At 43.8% G+C, this 18,467-nt stretch overlaps 1 protein-coding gene across 4 annotated transcripts in view; it reads left to right on the top strand.

Annotated features, from left to right (window-relative positions):
- The window catches only part of PDGFRB (platelet derived growth factor receptor beta), a 67,218-nt gene that overhangs the window by 22,818 nt on the left and 25,933 nt on the right, over nt 1-18,467 (top strand). For all 4 annotated transcript variants that reach the window (XM_072630701.1, XM_072630700.1, XM_072630702.1 and 1 more), the window contains 9 exons: nt 2,719-2,806; nt 4,604-4,909; nt 8,064-8,330; nt 9,998-10,125; nt 10,588-10,762; nt 11,018-11,210; nt 12,073-12,188; nt 12,364-12,487; nt 13,840-14,051. In XM_072630701.1, the coding sequence (XP_072486802.1) occupies nt 2,788-2,806; nt 4,604-4,909; nt 8,064-8,330; nt 9,998-10,125; nt 10,588-10,762; nt 11,018-11,210; nt 12,073-12,188; nt 12,364-12,487; nt 13,840-14,051 (1,540 nt within the window). In that variant the 5' untranslated portion in view covers nt 2,719-2,787. The remainder of the gene's footprint in view (nt 1-2,718; nt 2,807-4,603; nt 4,910-8,063; nt 8,331-9,997; nt 10,126-10,587; nt 10,763-11,017; nt 11,211-12,072; nt 12,189-12,363; nt 12,488-13,839; nt 14,052-18,467) is intronic.

Raw genomic sequence — 18,467 nt, 5'->3', positions numbered from 1 at the left:
AGCTGCTATTTATTTTGTGATGAGGCAAGTAGACTGTGACAGTGAAGGGGGAACATCTCCAGAGTACAGTGCTATGCAGAGGCAAGGTTTTCATGCCTTGGTGAGATTCTTAGCCTCTCCCACACTGAACCATCCACTGCCAGATTCACCTTCTCCCAACACAAAATAACCCACTATTCAAAACCCTCCAATGGCTTTCCCTCCATTGCCCATGATTGCAAGCTCAAACTCTGTAGGTATTTATGGCCCCCTATGATTTAGCCTTAGTTTCAGGGTTAGGGTTCCTCTCAGTTCAGCCCAAGGGTAAGGTCATCCACTGTCCCCCCAGAGCATTTGTGCATTCCTAACTTCAGGCCTCCCCCTCTCCAGAATTCACTTTCCCCCTCCCCTCCTATTGTGTAATTTTGTTGTTCAGTGGTTTCCATTGTGACCTCATTTGGGGTTTTCTTGGCAAAGACACTGGAGCGACTTGCCATTTTTTTCTTCAGCTCATTTTATAGATGAAGAAATTGAGATAAATAGGGTTAAGTGACTTGTTCAGGGTCATACAGCAAATAAGTGTCTATGCCAATTTCATGATTCAACACAAGTGTTCAAAGCAAGAAGGACCTTAGTAAGGACTGTATCATAGAATCATTGATCTAGGGCTAGAAAGGGAACTCAGAGCCCCTTCATTTTACAGATGAGGATTATGAGGCTTAGAGTGACTTTTCCAAGATCACAAGTAGAGACAAGAGTTGAACTCAGTTTCTCTAATTCCAGAACCAGTGTTCTTTCTATACAACTAACTCCTCATTTTATGAGAGATGAGGAAACTGAGGCCCAGAGTGCTCCAGTGCCTTATTTACACATCCATTATGAGAAACAAACACAGGTCTCGTAACTCCAAACTTAACGCATTTTCTTAAGGTCTCTTCCAACACTAAAATTCTACATCTCTAAGACTCACCTCCTCCCTGAAGCCTTCCCCAACTCTTCCCATTTTGGTGATTTTCTTTCCCTTCTGATTTTCATGATTACACATAGCTAGAATTCCTCTAGGAGCTTGGTCTGTACTAGCTTTGGGCATCCCATTTCTTCTCTTGTGCCCATCTCATCTCCTTTTCTAGACTCTGAAAGGCTGGGAACTTGTTTGTCTCATCCTTGTTACCCCAACGTTGCCTAGCCCTGTATCCTATACACAGTAAATGAACTTTGTGAATGATGAGTGAAAGAAAAAAAGCATTTATGAAGCTCTTAGCCAATAAGTCAGTTAACAAACATTTCCTCTAAGTGCTTATTCTCCAGCCACTGTGCTGGGGATACAAAGAAAGAGGAAAAACACTGTGTTTTGATGAGGAAAAAGATTACAATGTTCGCTTAAATCCTAGTACTGACTTGATAGCAAAGCGCCCCCCCCTGCTCCCAATACTTGACCTGCCTCTCCATTCCAGCCTTCTCCCTGCCCCATCCCTCATCCTAGTCCCCAAACTGACCCCTGCTCCCCTCCCCTTCCTGATATCTCCTCCTACCCTCTCCACTAGATCTTCAGCCTTTATGGGGAAAACCCGAGACCAAAAATTCTCTTGGTAACAGTGAGGAATGTTTGTGAGACTGGGGGCATTTTGGGGGAGAGAACTACAGCCAAGCCCTCTGTGGGGGGCTTGTGGGGCCTCCTAGGAAAGGGACTATGCCTTTCCCTTACCAGTTCCTCTACGTCTGGGCTTCCTGGTCCTTGCTGTGGCCTGGAGGTAGGAACAACCCCTACCCCCCATAAAATTCCAATGGTCAGAATTCTCCCTTCTGTTTTCTTTTCCCGCCCACCCTCATTTCCTGTTGTGCTTTCTCCCCCTCCCCGTGGGAGCTCTTTGGATACTGGTTTAGCTCTCTCCCCCCCCCCCTTTTTTCCTCCCCAGAGTGGGGCTTTTATATCTCTTTTCCAAATAGCCTGGACTGGGAATTGTGCTTAGGAGAGTTAGGGGACTCTGGCAGGGGCTGAGAGATGGTAGAGGGGGAGGGCCTCAGAGACATAGGCTTGGAGGGGGGCGTAGTATGTGGCCTGTTGATTGGTGGTTGAGTAGTGGGTAGCAGTGATGGGATAGATGAAGAAGTCAACTAGTGATCTCCCCCATCTGGGCTGGCTGAGTTGATCCAGCTGGGGCTGAGGGGAGATGGTGAGGGAAGAGGAAATAAGATTCCTTCTCAAAGCCTAGTAGCAATGGAAAACATGGGAGATGGATAATTGGGACAGCCTGGCCATATGGGGTGTGATGATACTATGGGATTTTTTCCTACAATCCTGAGTTCAAGTAAAAAAAAAAAGACTTTTAATGAGGTTTGGGTGAAGGAGTCTCCTTTAGCAGACCATGTGTCTCTGATAGTCACCCTAACTCCAAGCTAGGCCCATCTAGGATTGCAAGTTGTAGAGGAATCCAGGGATTCTCCTCTTCTTTCTCATGCTCTCTCCCCTTCAGGAGAACTTGGGCCATAGCTCTTATCTCTCCCTCAGAAATCAGCCAGCACATACCCCATGGCTGCCCTGCTTTTTCTCTTTCTACCTCCCCCTTTTTTTTTTCTCTTCCCCTCCCTTACTCTCTCCTTTTTTTCTCATTCTTACTCACCTTCCCTTTCTGCTCTTTCCACCTTTCCCCACTTCCCTCACCTTTGCTCCTGCCCTGTTGTCCCCCCTTTTCTCTTGGCTACTTCCTGTGTTGTCCCTGATCCAGTTTTTTTTGACAGGATAGAAAAGCAGGGAGAGGTCCCAGCTGGGCCCTAGTGTGAGAACCAGCACTGCCTCCAGGTCTGAAGATGCTTCCTATGCTCTCAGGTAAGTGTGTGTGTGTGTGTGTGTGTGTGTGTGTGTGTGTGTGTGTGTGTGTGTGTGTGAGACTATTACATACTGTGAGGGGTAGGGGAATGTGAGTTGGGAGGGAGAGAAGGAAACAAAATGATGGCTTATTGGATCAGAAGGCCTATAGCAAAGGTGGGAAGGACAGGAAAAGGGGTGTAAGCCAGAAGGTAGTATACAGAAGTCTGGAAGCTCAGTTTCCCTACCATATTTCCAAAACAACATCAAGCCTCATTTCTCCCACCTCTAAAATGGGTTGGCTGTAGAAGTTGATGCCATCTTTACTTTTCAGTAACCCGTATTACCCAGTGTAAGCAATCTGGATACTTTTCTTATCCATCCATATTCCATATCCTGGCCAAACTACTCCTCAAGTGCCCTCCTGTCTCATTATCCTTCTATCCTTTCCCGCATGATTTTTGTGCCTCCCTCTGTGCCCACACACTTACCATTCCTCTTATTTGGAATGCCTTCCCCATCCACCAAGCCACCGTTTTCTTATCCTTCAAACTCACCTTTTCCATGAATGTCCCCTTGTCTCACCTCACCCAGATCTTAGCCCTTCAGCTACCCTACTCTGTCAAACCTGCCTTTAGTCTCTCTAGGCCATGTCAATACATTTCCAGATATTTCAGTCTAAGGTTTTCTAGTTCATTTCATATAAATGGGGTCTGGCCTATCAAACCTTGTCTAAAGGCTATCAATAGTTTCTTCTCTATCCCTTACCACCATCCTAAGACAGGCCTCTCTATGAAATGGAATCTAGACTGATGGACCAACTGATAAAGTGACCAATCAAGAAAGTGACTGATCAAATTAATTCCTTAATTCGTTTATTCACCAAACAACCACTTATGAGTGCAGAGAACATGCATTGGTACTCTCCCAGGAACTCTGGGGGAGACAAAGATGAATAAAACATGGGGGTAGGTAGGAGAGTGGAATGTGTTCTCATATGACCATTGTAAGACCTTCAGATAGTTAGTGTAAATCTTGCTGCTACTGTCCTGACCCTTCCCATCCCTGTCTCAGTTTCCCAAATGGCTCTAACTCCTCCCCTGCCCCAGAGCAGTTCTGGAGTCTAGGCTATAGGCTCTGGCCCAAGCCTAGGCAAGAGAATGGTGGCAGGGCAGAAGAACAGGAAATGACCTAGGAAGCAATGCAGGAAGCCAGAAGCTTGGAGAGTGTTTCCTGGGGATTTCCCATTGCTGCTCCTTGGCTGTTGACTGACTTCATTGCTGTGAATTGTGGAGCTGGGACCTGGGCAGATGGAGAGCCTTGGGGGCCAAGGTTAGGGAGAAAATGAGGGGGTCTAGTGACCAAAGGGACTGGGGATCCCAGAATGAATTGGGTGGGCCTTCCCAACCCACTCCCCAGTGTGGGGTGGAGGGGCTAGCCTGAGAGACCAGCAGAAGGTAGGGCAGTTGCTATTTTGAATGAAGACATTCTGCCTAGAGACAGGGATTGTGGCAAGACCTGCGGGCTAGCATTAGTAATAGACTCAAAGAATTTGTCAACTGGAAAGGCCCTTAAAAAGCCATCTAATCTAACCATTCCATTTTACAGGTGAGGAAACCGAGTTCAAGAGAGATTAAGTGACTTGTCAATACTTACACAGATAGTAACTAGCAAGACCAAGTTTCCAATTAGTTCCTCTGACTCCAGATACAGCGTTCTTTCCTCTATACCAGATTGGAATAGTTCTGAATGAGGCATCTCAGATCTTCTCCATTGCCTTCCCCCTTATTCTCCCATTTGTCTCCTTTTTTCTCCAAGCTTGGCTGTGGCTGTTATTGCTGCCTGAGGTTGATACCCTGGAGATAACCCCCCACGGCTCAGAGTTTGTCCTCAACATCTCCAGCACTTTCGTCTTGACTTGCACGGGGGATTCTCCAGTGGCCTGGGAAAAGACTCCCCAGCAGACCCCACCGCCTGTTCTTGAGGCCCAGGATGGCACCTTCTCCAGCATCTTGACCCTTACCAATGTCACTGGACTTGACACAGGAGAGTACATATGTTCCTACAATGGCTCCCAAGGTCTGGAGTTTGGTGGGCAGAAGCGGGTCTACATCTTTGTGCCAGGTGAGTGGAGGCTCTGGGATCTAGTAGTGAAGGTCTCTGCCTATAATGACATACCAGGATCCTGGACTTTGCTGCCACTATCCAAGGGATAGCATCATTATTACTATTAGGACTGTAATTTCATTCTTCTCATCCTTTGGGACAGGTATTCAGATTGAAAAGATTTGAACACAAGTTCTTATATATTCTATATTTTACATAGAATATATCTATATTTCTATATACAACATATCTGTATATTAGACTATGTATAGAATAGTTTATGTAGAGAATATCTGTTTGGAGAATATATAGATAGAATATCTATATATTCTCTATATACTGTATTCTTATAGATTTAATATTCTTTGGACTATTATGAAAGTAGATAAAAAGATCGCATTTTGTGATTGCGTAAGTGTATTGGGATCTGAGTTCATCTTCTGTAGACTCACCTAATGCATCTTGGGCCAGCCCCAGAGATGGTTAGATGACAGGCAACATGTGCCTCCTTTTCCCATATGGTTTTATTTCTTCTACTAAGTCTATGTATTTTGTAATTTTTCACTCCGTAAAATTTGAAAATTTTGAACATTCAGGCAACAGCTATTCAAAACATTGTTTTGAAATTTTTATGCCTCAGCATTATGTCTGGACAGCTGTGGGAAAAAAGTTCCTTCTATGCTAATACAGTTTATCTGTTGAATCTTCAAGGCTTTTTAGAGTTTATTTGTTTATTTTTCAACATTCTCATCTTTTTTGATGAGGTTCAGGCTTACTGTTAAGTGCAGTGGATTTAATGTTTGTTAAATTGAATTGTTGAAGCAGCATCATTAAAACACAAACCTATGCTGGAGCCATATTCATTGTAGGACCTTTGGCCAGGCACTGCGGGTGATGCAAAGAGGTGTCAGGCCCAGTTCCTGCCCACAAAGGGCTGACAATCTAGCTGGTGAGCGAGTACCTGAGTAAAAAGAGAATGGTCACACTACATGGTGTAGTGAAGGTCAGTCATCATGACGACTTTTTAGAGAGTGATTTTTGGTTTACCAAGCACTTTGTACACAGTACTGCATTTGAGCCTTACAGCAGCCATGTGAAGTAACTGGTATAGTATATAATAATCTCCCCATTTTATAGATAAGGTAACTGAGGTCCAGAAAGACGATGACACTTACCCAGGGTCACATAACAAGTAAGTGACAGAGCCAAGATCTGAACTCAGGACTTCTAATTCCAAAACTAATGTTATTTCCACTGTCTCTTGCTATTTCTCACCCTCTTGCCAGCAGTTAATATCTATCACCAATATCCTATACTGGAATGGGAGATAGTGAACTCCCTTTCACTTGGGGGATGTCATAGAGGGAATTTCTGTTCAATTAGAGGTTGGACTCGGTGACTTCTGAGGTTCCTTTCAACTTTGTGATTCTTCTCTATGGAGAGGTCATTAAAGGCTGTGCTCCTCCTAGGGAACACAAGATGAGCTGTCCCCTGAAGAAAGATGAGAATCTGAGGCAGCTGTACCCCTGATTCAAAAGCCCTGATTTGGGAGTCAAGAAACCTATGTTCTAGTAGTACTAATTCCACCACCTAGTTATTGTGAAGATCAGTGACTTGCCCAGGGTCACGCAACTAGTAAGTGTCTGAGACCAGATTTGAACTCCTGACCCCAGGGCTGGTGCTCTATCCACTATGCCACCTAGCTGCCCTGGTTTATTTTATTTATTTATTATTTATTCCCTCTCTAATACATTTATTTTTTTATTGTTTATTACCTCTCTAATACATCCTGCACATTCTGCTTGATTAATCTTCCTAATATACACCTCTGATCATGTTATTTCTATTTTTAAAACAAAATTCACTGGCTCCCCATTGTCAATAGAACCCTGTCCAAAGCTAGAATATAAAACCTTCCTCAGTCTGGTTGCCTCCCTATATGGATAGTCTTACACCTTACTAATCTTTCTCTTAATGATTTGACAAGACAGGAGTACCAGTTTGGGGGCTCAGGTGGGGAGGGATTTCCCAGCAGAGAAGCCAACGTCCTTGAGACATGTCACAGCTTGGCTCTGCCTTTAGAGTTCTCACTCCTTCTGTCTGTTTCCTTGTCCACTCTTAGAAGCTCATCATTCTTTTATTAAAAATTATTTTATTTGTTTTCAGTTTTCTACAATCACTTCCATATGTCTTAGGTTTTCCCCACTCCTTCCCCTTCCTTACTCCCTCCCTCCCCCCTCCCCCCAAGACAGCGTGCAATCTTACATAGGTTCTACACATACATTCTTATTAAATACATTTTCACTTTAGCCATGTTGCATAGAAGAATTAAAATGAATGGAAGAAACCATAAAAAAAAACAAAACAAAACATAACACAAGAGAAAATGGTCTGCTTCATTCTGAGATCCAATTCCATAGTTCTTTCTGTGGATGTGGCAGACATTTTGCCTCAAGGGGCCATTGGGAATGTTTTAGGTCCTTGCATTGCTGTGAAAGACTAAAGTCTACCAGAAAAATTCCTTGCACACTGTGGTTGTTACTGTGTACAAAGTTCTCCTGGTTCTGCTCCTTTCGCTCAGCATCAGTTCATGTAAGTCTTTCCAGTTCTCTCTGAAGTCTTCCTGTTCATCATTTCTTAGAGCACAATAGTATTCCATTATATTCATATACCACAACTTGTTCAGCCATTCCCCAATTGATGGGCATCCCCTTGATTTCTAGTTCTTGGCCACCACAAAAAGAGCTGCTGCTATAAATATTTTTGTACATATGGGTCCTTTTCCTATTTTTGTGATCTCTTTGGGATACAGTCCTAGAAGTGATATTGCTGGGTCAAAGGGTATGTACATTTTTGTAGTCCTTTGGGCATAGTTCCAAATTGCTTCCAGAATAGTTGGATCAGCTCACAGCTCTACCAACAATGAATTAGTGTTCCAACTCTCTCACATCTTCTCCAACATTTATCATCTTCTTGTTTTGTCATGTTAAACAATCTGATAGGTGTGATGTGTACCTCAGAGTTGTTTTGATTTGCATCTCTCTAATCAATAGTGATTTAGAGCATTTTTCATATGACTATAGATAGATTTAATTCCTTCCTCTGAAAAATGCTTGTTCATATCCTTAGACCATTTATCAATTGGGGAAGAACCTCATCATTCTTTCTGTAGACTCCTCTATGGACTTCCTCCCTGTGGATGCTGAAGAGCTGTTCATCTTCTTCACGGGAGACAGTGAGACAACAATCCCATGTCGAGTGACTGACCCAAAGCTGGTGGTGACACTGCATGAGAAGAAAGTGGATGTGTCACTGCCTGTTCCCTATGACCATCAACGTGGTTTCACCGGCCCCTTTGAGGACAAGACCTACATCTGCAAAACCATCATTGATGAGAGAGAGGTAGACTCTGAAGCCTATTATGTCTACCGAATCCAAGGTGAGGACCTTGCCCTTCTGGGCCAACTTTCCTTGCACCTTGTTTCTCCTTAATAAATCAACATCCATTTATTTAGCACCTTCTATGTGCCAGACATTGTTAGAACTGTTGTTGTTCAGTATTTCTTCAGTCTTCATGACCCTATTTGGGGTTTTCTTGGTAAAGATACTAGAGTTTCCTTCTCCAGCACATTTTACAAATGAAGAAACTGAGGCAAACAGTGACTTCTTCAGGGTCACAGAGCTAGGAAGTATCTGAGGCCAGATTTGAACTCAAGAAGATGAATCTTCCTAACTCCTGGCAGAGGCACTCTATCCACTGTACCACTTAGCTGCCCGCCACTTTATTAGGTACTGGGTGTTCAAAGATAAAAAGTGAAACAGTTCCTGCCATCAAGACAGTTACAGTCTATTGGAAGGAACCAATAGATACACAGGCACACACACACATACACACACACACATACACACACACATACCAAATATAAGGTAATTTGATGAGAAGGAGGCACTAGTAACTAGGAACAAGAAAGAACTTACATAGGAATTGGCTCTTAAGATAACCTTTAAAGCTAACAAGAGGTTCTAAAGATTAGCAATAAGGATATGGGGAATTCGTGGCATTGAAAGCAGCTTATACAAAGGTATGGTGTTGAGAGATGGGGTTGTCATATGAAGAAAGGCAAGAGGGCCTGTTTGTTTATCCCTGTAAAGCCCATTCCCAATTAAGAGTCATATTACAGCACCAAGGACAGAGAAAAGCTTTTTCTTAGCTTGTCCCCAGGTTCTAAGCTTGTCTATGAATGGTCAATAGATTACTCATATTAACAATAAAAATTCACATATAATACTCATTATCCCACCCACACATCAACTACTTTGCCTTTCCAAAGCATTTTCATTCCCATTACCTTCTTTGAGCCTCTTTATAGTTGTAGGAAGTAAGCAGGGAAAGTTATTGCTCTTTTCATCTTACTCATGAGAAAATTGAGGTACTGAAAACTGAGGGAGGTTAAGTCACCTAGGAGCACAGAATTCTAGAATTTAGAGCTGGAGGGTCCCTTTAAGTACATCAGGTCCAGTCCTCTCATTTTACAGATGAGGGAACAGAGGCCCAAAGAAGTGAAATGATCATTGGAGTGTGGGGCATCTTTGATGTGTGGGTTTGTCTTACATGAATCTTGCCTGTGTCTTTCCATAGATCTCCATAGAGGATTGACCCAATATGCTCTAGGACTTAGTCTGGTTCTGGATATGAATGCAATTCAATTCAACAAATTCAATTTGATCCAACCAACATATCCAACAACATATGAATGTTGTCATTCATTCTTACTACATGACCAGTCCAACATCGTACCTGTCTTTGAGGGGATCATAGGGTCCTAGATCAAGGAAACTAAGGATACACAGGTTATAATCATTGAGAATGGGGTTTGCACTCATAGTCACTGACTCCAGAGCCAGTGAATTCTCTTTCTACCGCTCTGCTTCCTTAGCTACTTCTCACTTTATTCCTCTTCAAATTCATCTTATTAGATTCATGATGAGGTTACCTTCCCAAATCCTGAATCTGTTTATAAAATATATTAGCTATTTCTTTTGGCTGCCAGTCCCTTGAACTCTGGCTGCTTGACTCAGGGTCACTTCCCCTCTTTTTCTCCACAGTCTCGTCCATCAATGTCTCAGTGAATGCAGTTCAGACTGTGGTGCGGAAGGGTGAGAACATCACTGTCCTCTGCATTGTGAAGGGCAATGAGATGGTGAACTTTGACTGGACCTACCCTCGAATGGAGGTGAGGGGACAATCAGGAGAGGGGGGAAGGGTGGTAAGTGGTCTAGATTTGACAGAGATGCGGGAGAAGACAGAGAATAAAGGGGATTGGGGGTGGCCACTCTTGCCAGGACCAATGCTCAGTGTCATTGAAGGAAGGAGGGCTCTGAATGGAGGTGGGTCTAAAAGATTCTGGACTCCATGCTTTCTTCCAGAGGACCCCTTGAGTGAGACCTTCTGGTCTGAGTTAGGCTGAAGCTGTCAATTGCAAGTCATGTACTCTTCCCTCCCCAAGTTAGATAAGCCAGCCCTTTGGCCCCTCTTCTTTGTCTTAGCACATATGTGACATAAAGGAAGTCATAGAAATCCATACCAGTGGCTCCTAGCTTTTCCTATTTCTGATGATATGTACACCTCAAAGTTCCTTTTCAGCCTTCCCTGATTTCTCTGAAACCTGAGTCCTTTTCCTGTCCTGTCCCTGTAGAGCAAGCGGCTGGTGGAACCAGTGACAGATTTCCTGTCGGGGGTAGAGTATGACATCCGTTCCATCCTGCATATCCCCAGTGCTGAGCTAGGAGATTCTGGTACCTATGTCTGCAATGTCTCAGAGAGCTACAATGGCCACAGGGACATGAAAGGGGTCAATGTCACTGTGATTGGTGAGTAAAAAGATCCAGTCCTCACTCTCACCCCACTGGACAAACAAATGGGGATGGAGTCACCCTTGAGGAATGAGGGAGCAATGGTCTTAGGACCAGGCTGGGTGTATTGCACAAAGGGGGAGCCTACCTCTGTGAGAGGTCATCTGACACCATCTCTTGTACCTCTTCTCTGAGCCTTATACCTTATCTCCATCCCTTCTGAATTCCTGTTCTCTTCTGAAATTCCAATCTCATTTTCTCTGATTCTTTCAGACAAAGGATTTGTGAGGTTTCTGGGGGAGTTAGATGAGCTGGAGTTTGCTGAACTGCACAAGAGTCGAACACTACAGATGCTCATTGAAGCATACCCCGCACCCACCATCGTGTGGCTCAAGGATAACCAGACGTTGGGCTCTGGGACTGCCAGTGAGATCTCTATCTCCACCAGAAATTTGTCTGAGACAAGGTAAGCCAAGCTCTTTGACTAGGGGAAGCAATACATGGATGATATTTGCATTCTCCTCTTCTCTCACATGATGCCTAGGCTCACATCAGCCTGACCTCCATCCTTAGAGGCACTTTCTGGTTGGCCACTGAAACCTTCCCTAAAGATATGCTTCATGTACTAACATCTGGTTGGAGGCCAAGGCTGTAGACACTGGTACCAGAAGGCTTTGGCCTGAATCAACAGAGGGTTGTCTATGGCTGGAGCTGTTGTCAGGGGGATAAACAGAGATATTGTTGCAATAAAGTAGGAACTCAGACATGAGTCATTCTAAGAACTGGGAAGTGAAAAAAAGAGGGAGAGAAAAAGGGAAGGAGAGGAAAGAAAAGGAAAGGAGTGGAAAGGGCGAGTGGAAAGAGAGGGAAAGGGAAGAGAGGGGAGAAGACAGGAAGAGAAGGAAGGAAGGAGAAGAGGAACAGAAGAGGGGAGGAGAGAGGGGGATAGGGGAGAGGAAATAGCTTGATTAGGCAACTGTATAAAGAATGAATTGCAGAATGGGGGGGATTCTAAGCACCGAGACCAATTCAGAAGCCATTGTACTAGTCAAGGGTACAGGTGATGAGAGTGGTCCAGTGAGTGGGGAGAAAGGGAAAGATATTGAAGAGTGAACATTCACAACTGATAGGATTAAGGGAGGGGTGAAGGGAAAGAATAAATAGTAGAGGACTGCTCCAAGATTGCAAACCTGGGTGACTGGACAGATGGTGGTAACTTTGACAGAAACAGGGAGATTTAGATGTGGGACAAGGTTGGGGAACATGTTTTCTAGGGTACTTTCCAACTTTAAAATTCCATAATTCTGTGATGCTTCCTTACTCCACAGGTATGTGTCAGAGATGACCCTAGTGAGGGTGAAGGAGAATGAAGGGGGTCATTATACCCTCAGAGCCTTCCATGATGATGCTGCTGATTCATTCTCCTTCCAGTTGCAGATCAACGGTGAGGAAAGGTTCCTTAGAGGGCTTACCCCTCCCATTCTTTTCCTCCTTTTCCTCTCCTACCTTCCTATATCCCTCAATTCCCTCCCCACCTCCCTCTCCCAGTCGTTGACCTAGCTCATCTTTCCCCTCCCTGCCCCCACACTGACCTTCCTCTTTTGCCCCACTTTGGACAGTTCCTGCTAAGGTGATGGATCTGAGTGAGAGCCACCCCAGCAGTGGGGAGCAACACCTCACTTGCCGAAGCCAGGGAATGCCACAGCCTATCCTTAACTGGTTCAGTTGCAGTGATTTTAAGAGGTGAGTAGAGACGCCAGTCCCAAGTGGCAGTGCCCAAAGCCTTCGGCTTACAGGAACAAAGGGTAAATCAATCAACAAATCTTTATTAGTAGCATGCTATGTATCAGGCACTTTGTTAAATAGAAGATACAAAGAAAAAGCAAAAACATTCCATCAAAGAACTTACATTCTAATGGTTCCAAGGGAACTTGTATCCAAAGCTCTTGAGTCCATAGAACCATCAAATCCTTGGGTAGGGAGTAGGATCCCAAATGGAGAAGGGCTAGAATAACATTTCATCCATTCCCCTGCTTGGGTTCTTCCATTGTCCCAAGATAGAGATGATTTCTTCAGTTATCAAACCATCCAAAAAGACAGACCCACAGGACCTCCATAGATAGAAAGAACTGAAGGAAAGTTCTTCCTTTCATCTACCCTACATCGATCCTGCTTCCAAGTAATTTCCTTCTAAAGCTGCTCTTGATCCTTTAATCAGGGGCACAAACTCATTTACTCACAAAGACAGGCCAGTTCTGGAGAGTTGGCAGGACTGAGATGTTAATAGCTTCTTTCTTTTGCTTGGAATTTCTCCTTCTGGTTACTCATATCCAGGCAATTCATCTGGGACCAATATGGCCTCTGGGGGGAAGAGCAAGACAGGGTGGCATTTATAAAGAAGCTAGTTGGCCAGGTTCTGATATGGAAGAATTGGAGGGGAGGAGGAAGATTTTCCCTTAAGCCCATCATCAGTAGACCAGATTATAAAAGCACCTACTATTCCTCCCTGGAATTGCCAAAAGGCCCCTGAGAGGTAAATGGGGACAAAGGTACTCCAGACCCAACTTCTACAAGAGGTCTTTCCTTAATCCCTCAATGCTAAGGCCTTTCCTCAGTTGATTATTTCCAAGTTACTTTGCATGTTACTACATAGTTGTTTGGATGTTTTCTCTCTAATTAGACTGTGAACTCCTCAAGAGCAAGTTCTATTTTTTTTTTTTTTTGCCTTTCTTTGTATCTCTAATGCTTAGAATGGTATCTGGAACATAGTAGGAGTTTGTCAACTGACTGAGTAGGGGCTCTTCACTTTTTCTGCATCGCAGACCCCTTGGGTAGTCTGGTGAGGCCTATGGATTCCTCAAAATAATGCATAAATAAAATACCTAGGATTATAAAGAAAACCAATTATATTAAAATATAACTAGCAATTTTTTTTAAAATTCATGGACCCCTGGATAAGAATTCCTGAGTCTAGACCAATAGGCAAAAAGGAGTTTTGTAGTTAGGGGACGATTAAACTGGTAAATGAAAAGATGGGCTGGTAAACTGGATAAAGTAGGGCAAAACTGATCATGCTGGGCTTCCTTCCCAAATAGGTGTCCCCGTGATATTCTGCCTACCCCACTGGGGAACGACTCTAAGGAGGAAACCCAGCTGGAAACCAATGTGACCTACTGGGAGCAAAAGAAATTGTTTGAAGTAGTCAGCGTCCTGCGTTTACAACGTGTGGACCAACCCCTCTCCGTCATTTGTGATGTACACAACCTCCTGGGGAGAGACAGCAAGGAAGTCACCATTGTTCCACACTGTGAGTCCCAAGGCCCACAGCCACAGTAACGGCCTCTTCTTCTCTTGTGTATCACTGATCTTGAGGACATCCCATTCTGTGTGTGACCACGTAGGCCCATGCGCATGTCTAGATATAATGAGCACACATGTATGGATTGCTGGTGCCCCCAGACACAGGCGTATCTTTTGAACCCTCTCCCATGGCTCTGAGAAGTCCAATTGTTCTTTTTCCCAGTCCCCAGCAAAAGCCCAGCTCTGGCACCACCCTATAGATACTCAAGCCTTGGACAGAGTGAATTGAGGAGATGCAGTAACTGGCTGAAATAGACCATGGATATAGAAGGGAAACATCCTATAAAGTACTAACCTTTTGATGGGGCAAGAGCCTATTAAGATAGAGGGAGGCCAGGGGGACTGTAGTTCTCTCTTTCTGTTAGGCAGAGAATAATACGACTACTTATAATAATAATAATATTAGCACATCTTTCTGTGACACTTGAAGATTTACCAAGTGCCTTCCTCACAACAACTCTGTGGACCAAGCTGTGCAAATATTATTATGTAAGGTTTTACTGTGTACAAGTTAAGCGACTTGCTCAGTCATACAATTAGTAGATATCAGAGCCCAGACAACAAAATCAGTCCTTTGACTGCCAGAGAAGTAGATTTCCAATGATTGAATGACCAGCTTCAGAAGGAAAGGAAAGCTTCTCTAGAGGAAGACATGGGAACATGGAGGAGCAGGGCAGGAGAAGTGGCATCACCAGCTGGGAGAGGATCCAGAGATGAGGGGAGCACTTCCAGAGGGAGGGAATAATAAGGAAGAGGGCACAATATATGGATCAAGTAGACAGCAGTCAGGAGATGGGAAATGAGGTTGGGAGGAAAAATGGAGAGGGGAAGCCTAATAAAGAAAGGAGAGGCAGAGGCTGAAGAATTGACATTGGGGAGAAGAGGTTCTGACAATGGGGGTCTGTCATCTCTGTGTCCATCCATGTGCAGAAAAACATTTCAGGAGTGATCCAAAAAACCATGTTTCCTTGACTACAAAGTGATGATCTCACTTCAACTTGGGCCTCTCACCAAAGCATATAGCTCCTTTATTTCTCCTATTGACTCTCTGATGATTCCAAACCTGTGTTTCATTCCTTGCCAATCTTTCTCCTTGCCAAGGCCAACAGCTCTGCTCTTGTTTCTCCTTCAGGACCTTGTCTTCCTTCCCCTACATCCTCCCTCCATCATGATTTCCAGCCTCTTTCCTGAGCTCCATTGACTCATTCTCCTCTGCTTGTTATCTTCCCCATTAGATGTGAGCTCCTCAAGTGTAGGGACTATCTATAATTATTCTTTATTATCATATCTGGCATGTAGTAGGTCCTTGATAAATGCTTGTTGGCTGACTGCTTACAAACATACACTGGCCTCTCTCATCCTTAAGAGAAAGAGAGGAAGGAAGGAAGGAAGGAAGGAAGGAAGGAAGGAAGGAAGGAAGGAAGGAAGAAAGGAAGGAAGGGAGAAGGAAGAGGAAAAATAAACCAAGAAAAATGGAAAGAAAGGAAAACAGGAAGGAAGGAAGGAAGGAAGGAAGGAAGAAAGACAGAAAATCCATACAACTAATCTTCAAAGCAATACAATCTAATGGAAAGAAAGCTGGATTTGGATTCTCAAGATCTGGGTAACCATCCCAGCTTTACTGCTTGGTGTTTTTGTTGCCTTAAGTAGATCATGCCTCTTCACTGGGTCTCTGTTTCCTCATGTGTAATTTATTGACTCTTCTATGCCTTAAAACTATTGACAGGTCTCTCTCCTTCCCTCCGGTGCCAAACTTGTAGAAAGAATAATCTATGCCTGCTGTCTCCACTTCTCCACCATTCATTCACTCTTCAGCCCCTTACAATCTGGCTGGCATTCTCCCACTTTATTGAAACATCTTTCTCCAAGGTCTCTAATGACCACAGATCCAATGGCCTCCTCATCCCCCTCATTCTTCATCCTTCTTTACTTCCCTGGAGGACTTGAGCCCTTCTTGAGATGTTCTCAGGGTAACTAGATGGTGCAATAGGTCTGAAGTCAGGAAGACTCATCTTTCTGAGTTCAAATCTGGCTTCAGACACTTACTAGCTATGTGACTCTGGGCAAGTCACTTCACACTGCTAGCCTCCGTTTTCTGGAGCTGGAGAAGGAAATGGCAAACCACTCTAGTATCTTTGCCAAGAAAACCCTTAATGGGGTCATGGAGAGGTGGACATGACTGAACAACAATGAGATGCTCTTCCCTCCCTGGCTTCTCTGATAGTGCACTCACCAAGTTCTCCTTCTTCTCTGACAGCCCTTTCATGCTCTTTTTCTGGTTCTTTTAATGGCCCTTTAAACATAGAAGTGCCCAAAAGGCTTTGTCCTTGCCTTCTCTCTCTACCTTTTCTCCTTTAACAGTATCATATTCTAAAGGCTTCATTGACCAGCTCTAGACAGGTGGCTCCCAGATCCATATTTCTAGCCCTTATCTCTTCCTGATCTCCAGTCCCACACATAAAGCTGTTGGCTTGATGCCTTCAGCTGTGTGTCCCACTTCAAACTCACTATGTCCAAAATTAACCGTTTGTCTGACAATGAACTCATCATCATCTCCCTAAAACACAACAAAAACTAGCATGTATGTAGTGCTTTCAAGGTTTGCTAAGCATTTTACAAATATCTACATTATGAATATTATCTCATTTGATCCCCACAACAACCTTGGGACATAGGTGCTATTATTATCCCCATCCTGAGATGAGGAAACTGAGGGAGACAGATCCAATGACTTGCCCAGTGTCACATAGCTAGTGTCTGAGACCAGATTCCCTATATTTTTTTAAGAGCACCACCATCTTTCCAATGCCATCCTTCTTTATCTCTATCCCTATTCCAGAACCCCAGACTCAAAACCTCAAAGTATCCTTTCAGTTCTTCTGTAAATTCCCTAGGGTTCTATTGAAATTTAACTCTGCTACCTTAGTTTGGGTCCTCATTAACCCCTCCCTAGATGTATTACAATAGTCTTCTAAATGTATTTAGAGCTAGATGCAACTTCAGAGGCCATCTAACAATCCCTTCCTTTTACAACTGTGGAAATTGATGGCTAGGGAGGTGGTGACTTGCCTAAGGTCATGCAGGTGGAAGTTTCAGAGATAGGAATTGAACACAGGACCTTTGACTCCAGAATCAGTACCATGCTACCTCCAATGATTTTCCTGTCTCCAAATTCTCCTTTTTCCAATCCACTATTCACACTCCTGCTAGCATAATTTTCCAAATTCTCCATTCTTATAATATCTTTCTTCTCCTCAGGTGGTTCCCTACTACCTATGACCTACTCAATAAAGTTTAAATTCCTAATCCTGGCATTCAAAGCTCTCAACATTCTCTGTCCAACTTACCTTTCATCCTTATCTCACATTATTTCCTTTCACATATTTTATATTCTAGATAATCCTTTGTAGACATATCCCCATCTTGTTCTTTCTTATCATTATTCCTGCCTTTGCTCAAATCATCCCCACGCCTGGAATTTTGTTGTTGTTGAGTCATTTTTCGGTCATGTCTGACTCTTTGTTACCCTATCTGGGGGTTTCTTGGCAAAGATACTGGGGAATCTTTTATCATTTCCTTCTCCAGCTCATTTTATAGATGAGGAAAGTGAAGCAAACAAGGTTAAGTGACTTGTCCAGGGTCACACAGTTAGGAAGTGTCTGAGGTTAGATTTGAACTCAAGAAGAGGAGTCTTCCTGATTCAGATCTGGCACTCTACCCAGTGCCACCTACCTGCCTCTTGCCTAGAATAGGCTTCTCCAACGCTTTTGCCTGTTAAAATCCTTCCCTTCTCGGTCTTTCATAAGTCTTCTCCTGCCTTCCCAGCACAGACTTTACCTTCCCTTCCCTTCCATAGGAAACTAATCTCTCCCTCTTTAAATTTTTTGGTAGCAGTTTGCCTGGACCTTCCCTTTGTATTTATCTCACTCTTCCATGAATACATCACTCATGGACATTTTAACTTCCCCCCCCCCCTTATTATATTGTAAGTTCCTGGAGGGCAGAAACTGCCTTTCCCCCCCCCCCCCCATTTTTGTATCCTCAGTGCCAAGTACAGGGTCCTGCACATTTTAGGTACTTAATAAACATTTGTTTAATTGAATGGAACTGATTTGAATTGAATTGGGAAGAGGAAGCTTAGGATCTTTGCTGGGGAGAAAAGGCTAAAAACTTGATATGGGAAAGGAAAGTAAGGAGAAGACCCAGGATCTGACACTGGAAAACAGAAGCTGAAGGTTTATCTTTAGGTCCCCAGGGGAGTAAACGCCCTTGTGAAGATTTTTTGCTTGTTTGTTAGATTGCTTGGCATTTGTGGTAGGACTGACTGGATGGGAAATAGGGATGCAGGGGTGGGTGGGCTTGG

This window comes from Notamacropus eugenii, chromosome 1 (genome assembly GCF_028372415.1).
Source record: "Notamacropus eugenii isolate mMacEug1 chromosome 1, mMacEug1.pri_v2, whole genome shotgun sequence".
Lineage (NCBI taxonomy): Eukaryota > Metazoa > Chordata > Mammalia > Diprotodontia > Macropodidae > Notamacropus > Notamacropus eugenii.
The sequence above is the reverse complement of the archived record's forward strand: the minus strand, read 5'-3'. Positions and strand labels throughout refer to the sequence as shown.